This window comes from Ptychodera flava, chromosome 9 (assembly GCF_041260155.1).
Source record: "Ptychodera flava strain L36383 chromosome 9, AS_Pfla_20210202, whole genome shotgun sequence".
NCBI lineage: Eukaryota > Metazoa > Hemichordata > Enteropneusta > Ptychoderidae > Ptychodera > Ptychodera flava.
Window position 1 is genome coordinate 14,717,228 of NC_091936.1, and position 20,565 is coordinate 14,737,792.

Below are 20,565 nucleotides of genomic sequence, written 5' to 3' on the forward strand. Positions count from 1 at the left end.
TAATCAAGAACAATAATCTAAATAATCAAGCATGCATAAATGCACAGATTTATCTAATTTTGTACTGAAAAAAATTATTCATAGTTTCATCATAGACCCCAATGCATAGTGTATTGAATGACATTTGGTGAAATTCCAAAATCAAATTTCTTACACAACCATAGATTTGTAACCACTCTAGTCTAATCAAGAAAATTAATATCAATAATCAAGAGTACAGAAATGCAAAGATTTACCTATTTTTGTATTGGAAAAAACTATTCATAATTTCATCATAAACACCATGGACAGTGAACCAACTTTTTAGATGAAATTCAGAAATCAATTTCTTGTACACAAATGTTCATTTTACTTCCCTATTCAAGCAAAGTACATTTAAATACATTATCAAACATGTATAAAATACAGATATAGCATGTTTTGTGGGGCAAATTGTCAATAATTTGCCTGATAGACTCCATGTATTATGATTTGATATTTTTGGATGAAGCACTAAATCAGCTACATCTTGCCTTCTTATAGTTGCACAAAATATGGTGACCCTCCCTAAACTGTATGAAATACCATATCTCTTCAAAAATTCTTGCGTGATAAATTGCGACTGTCCCTCCAAAAACACCAGCCCTCCCCTCTGTAATTTGTCCCTAACATAACAATTGAACCAATTGTTATGTAAATTAGCTGATACTGTTTTATTTATTCCCGGGGAGAATACCGCAGTGATGGGGGGGGGGGTCAAGTTTTAGAATGTCGGATAAGGGGGAGGGTCACATTTTAGACAGGAGGATTGGGGGGAGGGTCACATTTTACGGTACAGGTGTTCGCGAAATTCCCCCGGCCCACCCCCCTGTAATTACTGAAGGCTCCCTAATAAGAAGATTGTCAACGTATTGGGTGTTTAGGGCTAAGATCGGGGGTGTGACACGCTCAATGTTAACCAAAACAAACTTTAGTTTCCTCATCCGGTGTGACAGATGTATAGGTAAATATGCGGATCCGTCATTAGGTCACCATCAAGTACGCACTCGAAATATAAATATTTCTCGCGGAAATCATGACATTTTTTAAAACAACGTCACGGCCGCTGAAGGTCATAGGGTCACCACAGGTGCGTGGAGTTGCCGTGTAGTGTACATAGAGAGACTCTCTTTGTATACTACACGGCAACTCCACGCACTTGTGGGGGTCACATCAGGGGTAACCTCTTTCCAATAGAGCGTACACGGGCCAAAACAACATACACGATTCAAAGGTATTTCATCGTTTTCTTTCCAATGAAGGATGAGACAGTGTAACAGATGACTGGCTTCACACTGTTGTTCTGCGCCTCGATAGTGAAAGACTCACACTTTTGCAGTGTTGAATCTAGGATATTATAGAATCAGGCGACCTTTGGGGGCCCTACATAAAAATTATTGGACCATGACAGTCTTGGGGGTCACTGTAGAATACACGTGGAAAAACAGAGTTGCCAAATCATTGTTTATCAGTCTACACTTGTTTTACCCATTTATCGAGTGCTTTCCCTGTCTTTCTTTCATGTACTTCGGTATCCATTTCGTGAACAAATGTTTTCTCAAAATCACCATAGAAGTGGTAATTACGTGTATTATCCGATTCAACTAAAATCGGATAATCCTAAATTTGTGGGAGTGGCGAAAAGCCTAAGAATCTGCATTTATTTGCACGAACTTTCATTTTCTTGACAGATTTGAGATTATGGAGGTAGGACGGAGATGACAAACACTGCATACAATACCTCCACACATCACAACAACCATGGATTAGTCATTAGAGGGAGCACTCCTATACAATTTTAGCACTATACAGTATCATCTATTAGTAATTTCAGAAAAAAACTTATAAATCCAAGTTTCCATATTCCTTTTCTGCATTTTCGCTTTAATAATTCCCTAATAACTATACTCATTGAGCTGTATTATTAACACTCCATCACAAGCTGGAAAAAATTTTAAAAGCAGACACTGAGTCATCGATATTAAAGGAATAAAATTGCTTTCATAATAAGCAAAGCACAAGTTAAGCTTGCAAGATGTTTACATTAAAAAATTACAAAGATAATTGAAACAACAAAACAGAGCAATTTGAAGTGAAAACATTGAAAATAGCATTAATAATGTTTTCTTTCAAGTCACCCAATCTACAAACAGACTTAATTAGTCTAATTGATCAGTATAAATTTGTTTTCACAGCAGATAATGAAACGGGCATTTTCATTCCGTAATTGCCCAGTCTGCCATCTTTGATCACTCGAAGTTCAATCTGTAGGAAAAACAGTTTTGCAGTGGATATTTTGTAAACAGCTATTTCCCTTTGTCATCCAATTTTATCATATTTGCAGCGGTACGAACCGTCCACTTTCGTGAACTCGCCGTATACATTAATCACTCAATGCAATGCCCGCCCGGCCCTATGGTATACACAGTGCCTTTCAGTGAAACTTTGGCTCAGCGGTACTAGTAATCGACAGCCTATAGATATCGTTTATGCATTCCAAGTTAAACATGACTATTGTCCATTAAGGCATTTTAACAATCATTTCAATCAACGTTATTGCTAGAAAAATAGACTTTCCGATATTTCTGATGTTGATTGTTACGTAGGCCATGCTTATACACGGCCATGAGATCACACATTGACTCGAAATACAGACACTTGAATGGTGTGATAGTTTTGACACTACTGTGGTGTTATGGATGACAGACTTTGGGTAAATCTTAAACACGAACATAAATTTTAGTCTTACCTTACCTCAAAATTAAGGAAAATTTAGTCAATAGCAAAAGGAAGACGCAAGTATACGTATGTGTACCTTTAAACTTACAAATGTTTACAGCTTTCCAAATGCCACCCCTATCTCCCTTCACGTATACGGTGTTTGACGGTGGTAGACATTTCTCGGAGTTACAGATTGCGCAATGGCACAGTAGACCCATTTCATCAAGGATAAATACGATAATTGGTAATAAATCCAAATCTTTGTAATACTACTTGAGCTCATAACGCTTTACATTAATCCGTCAATCAATATACCGTTAGAAACAACATCATACCATCGATTTGTGATATCGGATGGTTTGATTTTTTTCCTTTGTAGCTTAAAGCAATCTAAAAATCGATATTTAGGCATGAGTTCAATTCGCCATACCTTTTATACCTTTACGCTTTTTCTAGGCGCTTGTCAGGCCTCATCGATAATTCTTTGCGCGTTCTGTTGAAGACATTGCGCGTCAATGACGTTCTAGATCCAACACTGCTTTTGCTTAAACTTTCCCAATGAATACTTCAACCATTCACTTACCAAATCAAGAATATTAGTCAGAGGTCAGAGGCAATGTTCCGTACTAGAGAAACAAATTACCAAACATTTACCGATTTGAAATTCAAAATGGCTGCCATCCCTGAGTTAACTCTATACAGAAAATACAATTTTAGATTTACAAAGACAGTGAGATTTTTTCTTACTCTAAGAGCTTTAAAATGAGCCCCCCCCCCCACAAGAAGCAGATCAGAAAAGAGTTGTAAAATTTTGAGAGTCTGTCCCCGAGGCGTACTCAACATTAAAGCAAAACATCTTACACTTCTAAGATTTATTAATTCTAATTTCTAATTCTGAATCAGAAAGGAACATATCTATAGTTGACCGCATGTGACATCGAGACCCGAAGCGGATGTCATGGGATTGTTCAATCTTTATACAATTCGATTCGACATATTCTTACTGAAGATTTCTACAAAGGCTATGCATTTTTTGAAAGTTTCAAAAACATTCATCGAACTTCTGTGTACGCTAAATCGAGCAAATTTCACTTTTATCTTGCAATTTACGAGCACACTGAGATCTGTACATTTCACCGCTCTCTTCAGATGTACCTTGAGAAGCTCTAGCTATAGAGCGAAAGTCGTTTGCCAGAAATACATCTAAGTCTAGACGAAATAACCAGAGTGTCAGCGTGCTTCTTTTCAACGTTTTTTCATTGATCGATCCGTTGTACAATCCACTAGAGATCTCCTGACCTGCAATGAGAGAGAGAGAGAGAGAGAGAGAGAGAGAGAGAGAGAGAGAGAGAGAGAGAGAGAGAGAGAGACCGTCGTATTTTCCTGTTATGAGTAAATCTATGAATAAAATGTCTTAGAGAACTAAATATTATTTTGCATGGCTTGGTGTCAATGTTCTGTCTAACAGTGGTAAAAAATTGAAATCACAACTGTTCTCTTTCCTCGCATTTGAAGGGAATCCACCGCTACATACTAGAAACCAACCATACGGAAATTAACATTTATGGGTTGAGGTAGTAATGAGCCTCGAAAGTGAAAGACAACGAATCTTTCAACCTTTCTCTTTCAAAATAAGAATACCGTACTAGAGAAACAATCTACCGATATTTGGTATTCAAAATGGCCGCCATCCCTGTGTTAACTCTATGGTGAAAAATAAAATTTTCAATTCTTGAAAAACAAAGACGGTCAAATTTTTTCTTACACCAAGAACTTTAATGAGCCCTCATAAATGGTAGATAAGAAAAGAATTGTAAAATTTTGAGAGTATGCATAGCTGTCCACGAGGTGCGTTCTACCTTCATCTCTTAATCTGGTTTCTCGCGCTCGAGCTCTTGCATGCACAGTGCACGTGGAAAGCTGCAGGAAAGTAGGAACTCCTTTTCATGGTGTCAGGCACGACAACCTCTTCATACGGCCTTTTCTTGGGAATTCACCAAACATTAAATATTCGTCGAAAAAACAGCAAACAGCGAACGTCGCTACAGGAAACAGGAAATGGTTGTTATTTACAACGTTGCCAGCAGCACGATTTCTGGCGATTTTGTATAAGATTTGTCGGCAAGAATCCAATGAGTGTACAAAAATGGGAAAACATAAATTGTTTTATCATTCCTCATTTCAAAACTATTTTTAACTTCTCGAATAACTCAACGTTTCGATTTCCTATGACAAAATAGTGTCAAATAACGTAAGCGCAAAATTTATTTTGTGAGGAAACGTTGAAAAAAAATGAGAAAGGGTGCTCACCACTTGTTTTTAACGCAAAAATGCGAATCATCTTGATGTGTGAACGAAACGAAGTGAAAAATTTCTGGGGAGCTTGTAGCTCAGATTTTAAATTCACAATAACGAAGTTGATGTCGTTGTCAGCTGAAGGAACGTCATACTTTTAACTGAGCTGTAACACGTACAGTGGTTACCCCGTAACTGTCGTTAATAGCTTCTGTAAAATCATTTTTGTTCTGTAAGACCAACACCCTTTTCATATGCTTCTCAATAAACTATATTGATATACAAAGTGTTAGCTTTAAAACGCAATGTACTGTGTGCAAATTGCAATACATTGATGACAAACGGGTTCTTATCCGGACAGAAATTAATTTGTCAACAATAATCATTGGATAGCATACATGTGCAAGCTGTATCAATAAGTTTGACACTGGGCAAGCATATTCATGATCTTTGGGAGTAGAATAAGAAACTGGATTTTACAACCAGAAGAAAAACACTAGAGAAAACACGATAAGTTGCAGTTCCAGGCAGCCTTAAGAAGGTCCAAGATGTGAATTTGTTGTTCTCTTGATAGAATGTACGACCTTGAGTAGACAGAGGAATGTCGTATATTTTATCAAAATAAAATTTTTCAATAAAGCATGGGCGAGAAGTGTGAATGTGCCTAATGTCGCTGTTTGCTTTGTTCCGGATCTCAAAGATAGCGGCACAAGTTTTTTGACATCGACGGGACAACTTTAAGTATGTCAATCGTTGGAGAAAATGTTAAAAATCAAGAAGAGGCTACATGTGCTACAAGTCTGTACGTCATGTCACTCAGAGATAAAACCCTCTCGTGGGTTAATATTGCAGTATGGTCCAAACAGACGCGATATCGCAAAGTTACACAGAAAGGTTATCTATAAATTCAGCAGCATTGACTTTACCCTTATGGGTATATCCTCAGTTTTACAGTGTTGGTCAAAACTAACTTTCAATTATCTAACTTAACCATTAGTATGAAACAAAACGAGATAAACAGGAAGCAAGTTTCAAAACGACATCATTTATTTCTTCCTTGGACGAAGTCTAAAAGATAAGCTACACAGAAAAAGGTCAGTCTCACAAACCTTCCACGCCGATTTCTACCATCATAAGTCAACAATTGTTCGCGAACACTTACATGCCCAGGCCTACAGCTCTGTGCGAGCGGTGCCGTTTGGGGTGTCAAGTTGAGCCGGATGTTTGTGTGACGTGACCTTTGGCCTTCTTATCTTGAGACTAAGTTTTCCTTTCAGTCACGACAGTTGCTGATTATCAGGCTTTTGGGATTTGCGACACGCATCGACTCATTAAAATGCCCAAAGATATTACAATACCTTTCCGCTGACCTCCTTTTGCAGAACATGGGGTGTGTTTGTCAAGATATCTTCTACTTTTGTAAGAGTTGTGTCGCTTTATTTGGAGAAAGAATATGCCAGGAAGACTGACGATGTTGCATCTCCTGCTGTTTTAGGGGTTTTTGCTCATACACATTTATATGTAAACAGACCAGGCAGGATCGGTCAGTACCAGGAATAACTGAGTTGACGGAAACGCGCGTGTTTTGAGTCGAGTTGTTTGGTTCTATCGAAACTTCGTTCGATTGACCGAGACTTAAACTTAAGAATCACAAGTCCATCACTGCGGACTATTCCTGACACGGCACTCACTGGACAGCTTCGAAATAAACCTTTTTTTCTTCCGTTTTTATCCATCAAGAACGTGTTGAACTCAAGACTTTCCTTGCGAGGTCGAAGAGTGTACTGTCTCGAAATGGGTTTCAGGGCTAAAATTCACGCGACTCAAAATAAGAAGGACATTTCTCCGCTCTTGAAAATAATCAAGTCCTTATTGGCATTTGGATATTTTTGGATCATTATAATTAGTTTTTGGATATTTGAGAAATATTACACAAAGAACGCTAAAGCGCTGGACGCACATTTACGAGGTTTTCAAGTCACTTGTGTTCATTTGATTCCGACGGAAACACCATTCCGTTGCAAAATTACTTCACGAAAGCGATTTACGCAGATTAACGAGTAACTTGTGTAATTTATTAATTTCATCATCACTTCACTCTACATCCGAAGGCGACATCGATGAAAGTCAGGCCAGGGCAAAGAGAGACTTGAGTTTAACACGTTCTTGATGGGTGAAAACGGATAACAAAAATGTTTATTTTGCAGTTGCACAAAAAATATATATAGAAAAATTAATAAAAAGTTATGAATGTATCATTTTGTCAATAAAGCACAGTAAAAAAGACGTTGATACCAATGGTAGAAAAATTAATGTTACCTGCTCCCAGGTTTTAAATTTAAATAAGCAAACAGCAGAAAACGATCACTGAAGCTGAAATATACATTATTTTCGAGGGATGAGCTTTTTGCTCTTTCGAATGTCGAATGTCGGTGCTTCATCGAGGCTCCAACATTGTCGATGCGGACTACGATGGAACTCACTTATAACATCCTTATGCCGAGTAGATTAGCTATTAACACGATTGGAACTAATGTGAGACAATTGGATTTTCATATTCGAATTTCTCAAAAGTGTCAGGTGTCGTATAGCTGAACGTTGCAATGTTGCAAATTACTCATAAAAACAAGTGTGTAATGTAAAAAGAAAAGCAGATGAGATTATACTTATAGATTAAATCGGCATTACTTCACCGACCAATTATCCCAAATTGTGTTTATTTGCTGGTGATGGAGTAGTTCGGTTAGATCCTGGAAATGATGTCATGATTTCTTATCTGTCTTTACCCTAGAGTTGAATGAATGAACGTTCTGTTTTGAGATTCTTTTCGGGTTTTTTTCCGGAAATCGATCTTAGAATGTAATGCCAATTTCACTTCCTCTATAAATAATGAATAATTATTCTTTTTGTCCGTTTTCACTCATCAACACGTGGAACTCAAGCCTCGCGAGGTTGACGATGTACTAACTCCAATGGGATTCTGGGCAAAAGTAACTTTGACTAAAATTCGAATAAAATGTCTCTGCTATTGAAAATAATGAAGTCTCTCTTATATCATAAGTATTTGGATATCCGGCCGGGGAATACATGGAGCGCTAAAGCATTGAACGCAGATGCACGAGTCATTTGTGTTATGCTTTAATTTCATCATAAATTTGCTCTTCATCCGAAGGCAACACCGGTAACGCAATCAGGAAAAAGAAAATACATACTTACGGAATTGAATGTATCATGGTGTCATGATAAAATGTACCAAAATCGTCCATGAAACGTAGTAAAAATAGAAGTCCATACTATTGGTAGCAAAAAGGAAAACTGACCCCCCTTCCCGACTCGGAGTAGCTATGATGAACAAATTAGACTATACTTATATACGCAAACAGGAGGAAACGATAACTACAGCTAAAATACACATTATTTTCGGAGGAATGCGTTTCAAATATCGAGGAAAACTGTGCCTCATCGAGGCTCGAATATTATTGATGTTGACTACGATATGGAAGTCACGTACAACATCCTTTTACAGAGTGGATCTGCCATTTTCTCATTATCGAGTAGTTCAAATTGATCCTGGAAATGATGTCATCTTTTTTATTTGTCTTTACTGCAAGCGGAGTTGAATGAACGCGTTTGACGATTTTTTTCACTTTTTGAAGATAACAAACGAATAATTCACTTCGTCAAGAATGATACACAGTTGACAAAAATAAAGTTTCTGTCCACGATTTTGTTTAAAATAGGTTGAAATGGAAAAGTGTCAAGTAAGAAAGTTATTTGGAAGTCTAATGAAGTTGCCGACTCATACGAAATCACGGAGGGGCACTGACATCTGTTAATTGCCCTGACGAATAATATATGCACACAAATGAAGCACATTGCGTCCCAAACCAGAGCCGCTTCCTGGGTTCTGTCCGACAACGTTAGAAGATAAAAAACAGAGACGTGAATTTGGTGTTAGCTTCAGAGCTGTATTCACAGCCTTGTGGAAAAAAATAAATATAAAATCTGCGAAAAAACAAAACAAAAACAGAACACACACAAAGAAAAACAAAAGTTAACCGCGAAAATCCTTATTCTCTTAATATGTTTGAATACGATTTGTTGATATTATACTTTGCGAGAGGGTTCGATCACCTTCACAGCTAGCCTCAAGAGTACTTCAGAGATGCAACAAATACCCTCTGCACACATACAGGGATTTCAGAACTGTCATCTTGCTAAAAGTTTGGAACGCTGGCCTATAAAAGAAACTGAAATGAATTGAGAAATCATTAAACGTATCATGAACTTATCAAACGTCGGCTAGTGTGACTGATAATATTTAGTGTGTGGCTAAATTTGTAGGTGGGTTGGGATCTTGTTCGAGAATGGGCTGCTCTTACCCTTATAAAGGCAAAGGGTTACCTTTGACGTAGAAACTTGGCAGTGGTGGTGACGTTTCAGTGGGGTTCGCCCTGGCTTTCATTTCAGCCAAAACTGTTCAATAATGAATAATAAAAGCCAATGAGCCGATGAATATAAAAAGAAACTCACACTAGACTGAGTGTTAAAAGGCGTTGCAAATATAACATCCACCCACGACCATGACCACGGTCGACCACAAAGTTGTAAGGACAACAAGGACCTTTATGGACACAATACATGATCACGTGAGTATCAACTGATGGTACGTGTACATAAAACACGAGGGAGGGCGGTGTCCGTGGCATGGCTTGTGAGCAAATGAAAGCAAAACAATGACTCTGTTACATAATTACCTTGTTTTAGAGATCGCATTTACATTACACGAACATTACCAATGCCAAACGGAGAACAGGCATAAATCCTGATCAGGGGTCAACTAAAATAAGGAAGGGTCCAAGAAAGGAGCAAGTCGTGTCAGGTTGTGGACTGTACCATTGTTGTTTAAGGGTGTCAAGGCTAGAGACGACAATATAAGAATCTGGTTCAAACATCGCAGACGCGTGCAGATCCTGTCGGGGTCGCAATCCAGAGCAGCGATTTCCTTCCTAAATGTTTTTGAAATCAGAGCGTACACTCCTTCCTGTACACGCAAAGTCACTGCAACGCTAAAAGAGGGCAACGATAGAGCGAGAAAAGTGGAATTCAAACACTTGAAAACGATGTTCAAAAGCGCGCAGCTGTTCTCCGTGTTTTGCCTACTTTCTCAACTGAGGCTTCAAGCATGTTTTAACGTGGACCTCAGTAATCCAATCGTTTTTCGCGGACCCGGTTTAGCAGATGGTTACTTCGGGTACACCGTGATGGAACATGTAAATGACCAAGGACAATGGTAAGTGTAATTATTTTCTCAAGAAAGTTTTCATTTAACGGACGTTGAAGTGGTGTTTACCTGTTGAAAGCCGACCTAGATGTTAAGGCATGCGAGAATGGTTTAGGTCATAAATTGTAAAGCTGGATATAGGCTATACCAACAAGAGATAATATTTTTCGTAAACTCTGCAAAAGCTGAGCTCGCTTTTCTCTGAACAATCCGACTGTAAATGTTTCAACATTTACATTTCACTTTTGACGTTAATCGCACGGGTTTTATTGTCGACTGATTCCAAAGGCGTATTCACGTATTACCACTGGCACTGAAAAGATAATACGCTCTAGGGAACAAATACAAGTCAGTGACCACTAGACAATAGGAAAAAATAAATACTTACACAATACTCATTCATAAACTTGACTACGATAAGTAAGCTTAGTCACCTATCTAGATCATAGGCGCAAGACCTATATACATACATGCAACGGGACTGTCGCTATTCTGTGCAATGGTAGAACATTTTGCATCGCAGGCACGTCAGCTATGTGGTCAGTTTTACGATAATTCGGCTATATTTATACTCAGACCAAGTAGGAATTTTTTTCAGTTCTTGTGGTGAAGAAATATATACAACCCGTCGATGTGTATGAGTTTTTAAAATTTGAACAAAGAAATTTTCACTCGCACGCCTATAAAAATGTATTGAAAGCTCGTGGTACATGAAATGCTAAGCGCATACAATACTACATACTTTTGAAACCTGGAATCATAAATGCCTGATATGATACTTTCTCACGCACAAACACTTCGTAAGAATCCCAGGTAACACGAATTCACTACTGTACATTTCTGAAATGAGAAAGAACATAAAAAACGAGGAAATTTTGAGCAACATGAAACTATGTTTGAACTCTTTCGCGACTATTCCGTAGACTTGTAGAAAGGGGCAACGACCTGGCGAGATATAGAGAGACAGCTTGGGAAGTGTGCCTCGTTGACTATTAAAAATCAAATAACGCTGTTACGTGACATTACGAATTGGCATTTATCTTTCACGGGTCATTCAAATTGACTTTCAATAATGTATTTACTCGATCATTTTTCGAATGCGTGGATGCAAAGCGCAAGAAAATTACATAAGCGAATAAATGAGTATTGGGGCGAAAAGTTTTGTGACCTTGAGAATTTCTGCTGAAGGTGCCCTGCATGAAAACAGAAATATGAGTTTGAGTTCCTTCCATTTGTCGATGCAATGATAAATTGAAGTGAAAATCTATCGTAGAGTTGGTTTTACTCGAATGTCACATCTGTATTACGTTTTGCTTCTCCCAGCACCCCACTCTTTGTATGATCGCTTAGGTGGAACCATTGAGACCTAGGGGAGATGGCACAAATTTGATAACGCATGAACGCCGACATAACAAAGTACGAGTATTAAGTTTCAAAATGAATTCGTTATCTGACTTCCCGCTCCATGTTTCCCTTTCCTTAATTCAAATTACTATTGAAGTTTTATCTAAAATTTGTACTCGGGAACACCGTTTCCGGTTACTCGAAATATTTCTTACTGGGTAATTTGTTTGTCGAATTGCGAGGGCCTGAGGAAATCCGACTTTTCATTGCATTATTGTGCTGCTATAGGATTATGAACTTGGCAATGAAATGACAAAAATAAATGACATAAATGGAACTCTTACGGCAAAAGACGACAAGCATCCTAGAAATGTTTTCGGTGACTTTCATATATTTTTATTTCCGAGACCGTTGTTAGATCTTCTGAGGTCAAATCTCAAGGTCAAAATTCATATTCTTAATTTGTACTCTCCGGGAACCCGCTAGTTAACCTTCATGTTAACCCTGTTTTACACTAAGGCTTGCTGCACATTTTAAAAATAAACCCTCACCATTGAAAACACCTTCTTAGCCAGGAAGTTTAGTTTTTATGAGGAGATGAAGACTTTGACGAACACAATTTTACGGAAAAAATCGGAATTCTGTCATCATCGAACGGCACGGCATAAATAGATTCACTGTATCTGTTCACTTGTACTGCCTCACTATTGCAAAGATCACGATAACAGGAAATGGAAATGTAAGAATTGTAATTTTGCATATCTGTGCTTAGCAATTTGAAAAACACGATGAGGCATTCTGTATAAATGTGCAAAGATGATCTACAACATTACCGTACTCAATGAATGCAGGGATGACTTCAGCAAAGGAACACGTGTTCATCATTTTTGTTGTGTTCACAGGATCTTGGTCGGTGCTCCACGAGACAATTCCACGTACGAACCAACAGTCGACAGACCTGGAGTTATGTACAAATGCAATGTTCAACTTCCACGTGACTGTGAACAGGTCAAACTTGACGACAAAGGTGATTATTCATTCATTCATTCATTCATTCATTCATTCATTCATTCATTCATTCATTCATTCATTCATTCATTCTAGCAATCTATCAACCAATTAACCAATCAATCAATCATTCAATTAAAGGTGGAATGTGCCTCGGGGACAGATATTCAGACTCTCAAACTGTTCCCATTCTTTTCTGATCTACCACTTGTGAGAGTTCATTTTTAAGCTCTGGGAGAAAGGAAAACTTTCACCGTCTTGTTTTTTTGGGAAATAAAAAAAATTATCTTTCTCCATAGAGTTAATACAGGGATGGCGGCCATTTTGAATTTCAAATATCGATAAATTTCGGGTAATTTGTTTCTCTACTACCAAAATTTGCAGTGTGACCCCCGATTTTTATTTTTTATTTTGAAAGTGAATGGTTGAAAGATTCCCAGAGGGAAATTTGAATGAAAGTTTGTCTTTTACTCTCGAAGCGCATACTACCTTAACTATTTAGCAAGTGATTCGAATATATTTTCAGTATGGTTCGAATATATTTTCAGTAGGATGGGACTGAAAGCTCAATAAGGTACATCTTTTGATGTAATTTCAGTTATTTTGTTCCGTTAGCAAAATATATTTGCTTATTCTATTGCCAATAACAGGTTGAAATGCCTCGTGTTTACTTTGTCAGTGACGCCTCTATTGTACTAATATTATTGTGGACGAATTATTGTCAGACCTGATTCTTCTGATAACAAAAATAATCCAGATATCATCAAAAATTAATCTGTCAACCAAAAGAATTAAAGTATTCCTGTGTTAACTCTATGGAGTAATTTTTCAATTTTGTTTTGAAAACTAAGACGGTAATGTTTTTCTAACGCCAAGAGCTTTAAAGAGGCACTCCCACTTGGTAACATTTTTAAAACATATTTTTAATGCCAACGGTCGATATTTGAGGTGCCGACTCCGCGCGGATCGCGAGATATCGATAAAAACATGTCATTTCCCGAGCGTATTTTTCACATCCCGAAGTTTTACGACCGTTTCTGGTTATGACCCGAAATCCCCCGAAAGCGTGTTGTTGTGCTGATTGACGATATTCTAAGGAGTCCAAAACGTTCGAATGACGCAATTAATTTACCTCCTACTGCGATGACTTTATATACATCATTATCAATGCCCTTACCTCTGGTAATTCTTTTTTAAAACTTCTACTTAGTTTTTGTCGTTTTCATTATTCTCCATCAGTTGTATTAAATTTTTAAACAATACCACATAGATATCAGTTTTGACGTGTAAAATATTAGTTGCCTCTGATGACTACATTTTGTCGTCTGCCACACAGTTATGCATGGTTCGATACATAGTGGTCGCCGCGTGGTATCGGCTACTATGCATACTATGTATCAACCGCACCTATCTGTACTAGTCACCTATGCGAATTCTGGTGGAATCAGCAAAGTAACTTTGTTTTTTTGTTTTTTTGCCGAGTCAGTAGGACTCGGCTTTCTCCCACGGGACATGACCACTCACCGACGCGAGTGGTACTGCTGTGGCATACAGCAGCGTCAGCGTAGACTCGTACTCCATAGCTTAGTTGACAATGGCCCCAGTGCCGAACGTTCTATGTTCGGAAGCTGAATTCAGGTGGGCCACCGGAATTCAAACTTTAACTTTTTTGAGGACATGTTTTTATCGATATCTCGCGATCCGCGCGCAGTCGCCATGTCAAATATCGACCGTTGGCATTCAAAAAGTGTGTTTTAAAAATGTTACTAAGTGGGAGTGCCTCTTTAAAACGAGTAGATCAGAGAAGAATGGTAAAAGTTTGAGAGTCCGAATATCTTTCCCCGAGGCGCGTTCTGCCTTAAAACGCGGTCAGAGAACCAGAAACAGACTCCTCTGCAGCGATTTGTTTATTCAGGAATATAATCTTGCCATCTCTTTTCAGGTAATGAAAGGCAGAGCTGGAAGAGACCACCATACATAGACAACAAAGATGATCAGTGGCTGGGTGTTTCAATGACGAGACAGGACACCGATGATGGTAGCATTGCTGTGAGTTTGTCTATTATAATGTACAACTAAACCCTCACTGCAGCTGAACTTTCACCTATAATGTCCCGTGATATTGATGACCAGCAAATAAACAAGACTTATTACCACCAGTAAATTAGAACAGCGACCATTTAACTCTATGTCGTACTATTAGCTTTTTATAAATTGTTTGAAATTCTTGGTGTGCAATTTCTTGATAATGTACATGAATTGCCTAGACATGTAATATGATCATCCAATCAACACGATATTCGAGGATAGAACCTGGCAGCATTTATTATAATTTCCAGACAAATATGATACAGTGATCACAAACAATATACCCTGAAAACCTTAATAATTCATCTCACTAATGATCTAACATTCTATTCTAACAATTAATTTACATATTCCTCATCGTTATCGATTAACCTAAAAGCAGATGATCAAAAATTCGTTCATGACAAATATATTCACGTCTAAAACAGTCCCAATGCTATTCCGAAGTAGGGCAATATGTTTTGTTTTTAAAGCTTTCCTAACTCAGTTACCTTTATCATTGACCATGGCTTTGCAGGCATTCCGTGTACATTTGCTCAAGTTTCAGACAAATTTACAATTCCAAACGCACAAACGTGCTCTATTAAATTCATTTGTTTGGGAATGTCTCCTCTGTTCCTGCATGTCAAAGTGATCTGGCTAGCTCAGACGAAAATTGTTTTTCCTTGTTGAATCAAATGAGTTTAACGAAAGTCACAATCCATTATGCGTTACAATTTTAACTTCGTACAAGACAAATTGCATGCTGTCTTGCGTTAGTCTTGATGGAAGGTCTTTCCTCAACCGTTGCGACGGATCCGTTTCAGGTATGCGGTCATCGCTGGGCTAACAAGTATTACAGTAGTCAAATATTCCCTAAGGGCGTTTGCTACATCCTCAACCATGACCTTGAGTTCGACAGTGTCAGCAAGATCAGGCCTTGTCTTGGAGGTGAGATAAACAACATTCTGACCATGACCTCTCCACTCGTTAAAAATGATTAATCACACTTTTTAGCTCTGCTGTCAACAACTCTGAGCTTACAGAACAGATTGATTTTAGGGAAAATGTTTGATACATGTCCCTATGAAAAACTATACTAAGGGACGTTGAAATGAAAAAAATATCGCATATGTAATGTTTTTGGGCCAAATTTATCCTTTTCTGTCAAACATGTTTTTGATATCTCTGAGCTAAGAACTGTGAAAAGTGATAAACTGATTTTTAGATCTTTAGAGATGCCCTTATTCAGATTTGTTCAACTTTTAGCATATTATTTCAGCACGTACACTACCTTAATTTTTCTCTTATTATGCTCCTTCGAATAATCTTCACTAAACTGAGATGTCTTTAATCTTTGAAAATTGGTTTGAAGGTTCCTGTAATTACCCCATGCATGCGGGTTTATTCGGCTGACAATGGAATTAGCTGATGTATTGGGGGGGGGGGGGGCGATTTTCCCGTTTCGATAAATTTTCTTCCCTGATACACGACTTGTCCAAGAACTTCAAAAGTGATTTATTGGTTTATAGCAATGTTCCGTACACTTTTATTAAAATATTACCTTACTTCTGAAATTCAGATTTAAATTGTATATTGGCATTTAGGAGGCCATTTTGCCATATAATTGTTTCCCGGCAGCGTTTAGTCTTGGTCTGTGGATTATTGAGTGACAAATAGAATAATGAGACTTTCATCATTCTTCGCTTTGAAAAGATCACAACGAAGATGCAAAATAGACAGGAAATTTAGTCCAAATTTTTTATTATATCTTCGCTGTTTCTGTTCGTATGTTTATTATAATATATTCGGTTGTGAATATTACAAAAAAAACTGTTCTTTTATGAAATCTTTTTAAGAAAATGGATGATAATAGTTCAACCGATACGCTACAGTAATACTGAAATTAAGCGTTGAAATGTATTCGTAGGAATATATTTTGTAGCCCTGAGGTAAAAAGTTAATTTAAGTTGTTGCATCAGGCTTGACTGTGCCTTTACATTTACCTTCGGCAATATGTTTACAATAATTGGGAATCTGAAAAGATAGCAACACAAGCGTGGCTGTATTCCAGTTCATATCCAGATTTGCGTAACCAATACTGACTATTTCAAATTTATTTCACCTAAACAGAGACGAAAATAGCCGCAGATGAGAATAATCACGGCATAGCATGGTTCGGCTGGTGTCAGGCTGGATTCAGTTCGCACTTCATGGGCAGTGATCGTTTGCTACTACTGGGCGCTGTTGGTACAGTGGCTTGGTCTGGTAAGTGTATCCACCATATGCGATAAGTTGTATTCCCCAGGCCTGTGCCATGCCTGCATTAAGCACACAGCGTCTTTCCAATTCAGTGGATGAACCACTGTCACAGAAGTGCTAGTGTTACAAATCTGTGCCATCATTGCCGATGAAGACGAGGGATTATAACAGGCGCTGCACAGGCTTAGTCAGATGAGCTTTGCTTTTTTATTTTATTTTGCTGTTTAGAATTTTCAGACCTTTACTAAATATGCTTCACTTTGCGATATGAACACTTCGTGGAGTGCGTAAGTGTAAAGCATGAAATTACATATTGTTACAAATAGATATAACCATTTAGTGTATCTGTCTTCCAATTTCCATTCATGTCAATGAAAGTGGGAGTCATTATGGATCTGCAGTATAAAACGTCCTTTCACAGTTCCTGTCGTTTCTTTTTTAAGAGAAGTTCCTTCAGGGGATTATCGGAATATTGTGGCTGACAGATGTTTAGAAAGATACAGTGAAAATTTAACGTGCTCTATATGTGTACAGTATAAAGAGGACTTCATTATTATATTAATCCAGTAAATATGTTGATTTACAGTACTGACCAATTGAAATGCACATGTATGCTCAATTCATACATTGACGTCGGTGACTGGATACGAAAAACACTAACATGACTCAACCAACATTTAATATTGTATCTGAAACTGTTCAAACTCAAGTATGTCAGAGACGATGAAAAATAGCTTGCACTTTGATTGTTTGGCAAGAGCTTTAGCGATTGAAATATTCCAAGGTCATTGGGATTACATTGGTCAGTCTGTCTTCCTGAGATTTGTAGGAAGTTTATCGTTGATGGAGGAAGCTTGAAATGAAACACTAAGTTGATTGGATGGCAGAGTCAGAACTTCATAGCATAGTCTTGATACGAGCTTTCTTCCCCATTGTAATGTCAGATCCTTCTGTCAGTTTTTTACGCTGTAGACCGAAGAATTCTAAAATAGGGTTGAATTTAATATGCCAGACGAGTTTGCGTATGGATGCTTTATCTGACCCACGAATAATCACATGTCCTGTTTTAAGCTTGACACTCATGTCTATCAAGTTCGCGTTTTAAGGACTTCTTAAAAACTTTCAACATTTAAAGTTGCCTTCGATACAATGGACGATCCAATAAAAAGCACGACAGCATCTTACTTTACACCTGCGTTGCTGCAGCTCACTGACTACGTTTTCCAGTTGGATCCTGCCATGGACGGTAAATTTGAATATTGAAACATGACAGTTGTTGATTTTCACAATCACGTCGATACCATCATACGGGTGATAGGTACATCTTTCTGCATAAGTCTAATCAGGGTACTTCTAGATCACCACCACTTACTATTAGTGGTTCAAGATCTTCCATGTCTCAGGGTACCTTAAATGGATATGGTTATTGGACCAGTTTTGATGTCATATTACACAATAGTTGTCTATGGAGACGTGGTTTTCAACAGTGCAAGCAGACTTGGGTTATCACCAAATCAGTTACTTTTCTCATAAATGTATAAACTCTTCTGCCTTTAGGACTGTATGTGAATCTACGGGTGTAAGTGTGTCTCTGCTGGTAGGCTGTTCGACTACACAAATCATGTCGTTTATCCTCTTGTCACGTGTTATTAAAAGAATATAGGAGATGCCGGGTAATAATTTAAAATCGACGTGATAAACATTGTATATCTAGTTTACGTAGTGATGAGCTATCGAGCTATCAGGTGATTATAAACGGAAATGAAAATTAGATAACGAATGCACACAGTTGCATTAGGTGTTTCTAAAGTCACGTGTTCATGGGTCAAGGAACTTCATGGTTGTTGTCACTATTGGCCCAGACAACTATCGATGCTTCTGACTTCAAAATTATGGCAAATACAAAACAATAGCATTTTACAACATACAGGCCTGAGAAATGGCGTTATCACTCGCCCTTGCCTTGCATTAAAAAGTTGAATATCGATAGGTAGATATACGCCTTAGCGATTTTGCGTAAAAGCCCAAGAGCTTTTTCATTACCAAATTTTTAATATTGACGTAATAGATGTCTCAAAGATAAAACATATAAAACTCCAAAGGCTTCTAAAAATGACCATATCGTTAGTTGCAGCCTCCATCTGGAGCCTGGTAAGAGCATTGTCAACGGCCATATGGTCGCTTTCCATCATAGCCTATCAAATAATGTTTCCTTTTCAGATTTTGAAACATGCCATAATATTGCAAATGAGGCTACACTTGCTTATCCTAAGACAATTTGGAGCCTCCTTGAAGGAGTACCAATATGCAGAGACGAATTTCGGCCCTTGTGCTTCTCCTTTGCTTGATTTGGTGCCTGAAACTTGTATTTTGCAGCTTTAAAGTTTGGACTCAATTAGCACATAGTATTACAGCACAAATTGTTACATATTTTCCTCAAACACGACTATGTCTTACAAGTTACACCCTCCTTGCTGAAGTTTCTCAATTAATGACGGTGTGGGACAACCTTCCAAGAAACAAAATCAACGCTTCCCCTGACTTCAAGTTGAATTACACTGGTTTTTGTGGTTCAATTTGTTTGTTTGTTTGTTTGGTTTTTCTGGTATTTTTCAGAGTCAATAACTAAAATTATCCAAAGAGCGTACAAGTCATAAAATGCACTTTATTACATTATTATGACTGCCATATTGCTTCTACAGTCTAATGAGTTACATTAATGACTTCTGCTGTCTACTGCATTACATCAGCCATTAGTCAATGTTCCTCGATTTATTGCCCATTCATATCTTATCAGTTTGGTTTGCTAGGAAAACACAATAGATGTGAAACTAGATCATAAAAATGACACAGTTATGACCTCGGGTGATATAAAGTACACTGAACACTGGACAGAGTGCAGTTGAATGTAAAAAGCTGACAGAGCTAGATCTAACAGCAGTAACGTTTATTAAAAAGCATGACTCTATAAAAGAACCATGTTCATGATATTTTGTGACGCATACATGAATGAATTCATTTAAGAAATTACATGCATTTGCAGTCTCAGATCCAATTTCACGTTTCTGCTTGCAGCAACATGAACTTCTATTTTGTCAATGTTGGCGTCGGCGTCCTTATTATTCTGTCAATGTCAAAACCAACAGATGACAGAATTGGCAAAATGCTAAAAATCGACCGGTATTTTCAGCTACAGTGCTCTCGAGAGGAACTCTATGATAAATATAAAGGTTAACATTCTGATAAGAATTTTACAAAAATGTCCGTTTATTGTTACATAAGAAATTCGTAATGTCATACAGAATCAGAGTAAACTTGAATAGTTCGATAAACGCCTTTTCAGGAGACACATAACTCTTTATTACAATGTCTACATTATCTTGTGACTACTTTCTCTTCCATTGACTACACATTAGCTGACTCGGCCGATATTGTTATTGTTATTAGGTTCAGTTATTTCAATCGAAGGCAGTACAAAGAGAATTCCAGTTCGAGACTGGTACGGTGACCAAACAGTCAAGAAGACTACATATACTGGTAAGTTGGAAAAAAATTGTCCATTTTTG

At 37.7% G+C, this 20,565-nt stretch overlaps 1 protein-coding gene across 1 annotated transcript in view; it reads left to right on the forward strand.

Annotated features, from left to right (window-relative positions):
• Positions 1 to 9,878: 9,878 nt before the first annotated feature.
• Positions 9,879 to 20,565, forward strand: part of LOC139140097 (integrin alpha-9-like) — a 28,104-nt gene continuing 17,417 nt past the window's right edge. Inside the window, exons 1-6 of the mRNA XM_070709116.1 lie at positions 9,879 to 10,327; positions 12,565 to 12,689; positions 14,613 to 14,719; positions 15,565 to 15,688; positions 16,871 to 17,005; positions 20,447 to 20,536. Of these exons, the coding sequence (XP_070565217.1) occupies positions 10,158 to 10,327; positions 12,565 to 12,689; positions 14,613 to 14,719; positions 15,565 to 15,688; positions 16,871 to 17,005; positions 20,447 to 20,536 (751 nt within the window). The 5' untranslated portion in view covers positions 9,879 to 10,157. The remainder of the gene's footprint in view (positions 10,328 to 12,564; positions 12,690 to 14,612; positions 14,720 to 15,564; positions 15,689 to 16,870; positions 17,006 to 20,446; positions 20,537 to 20,565) is intronic.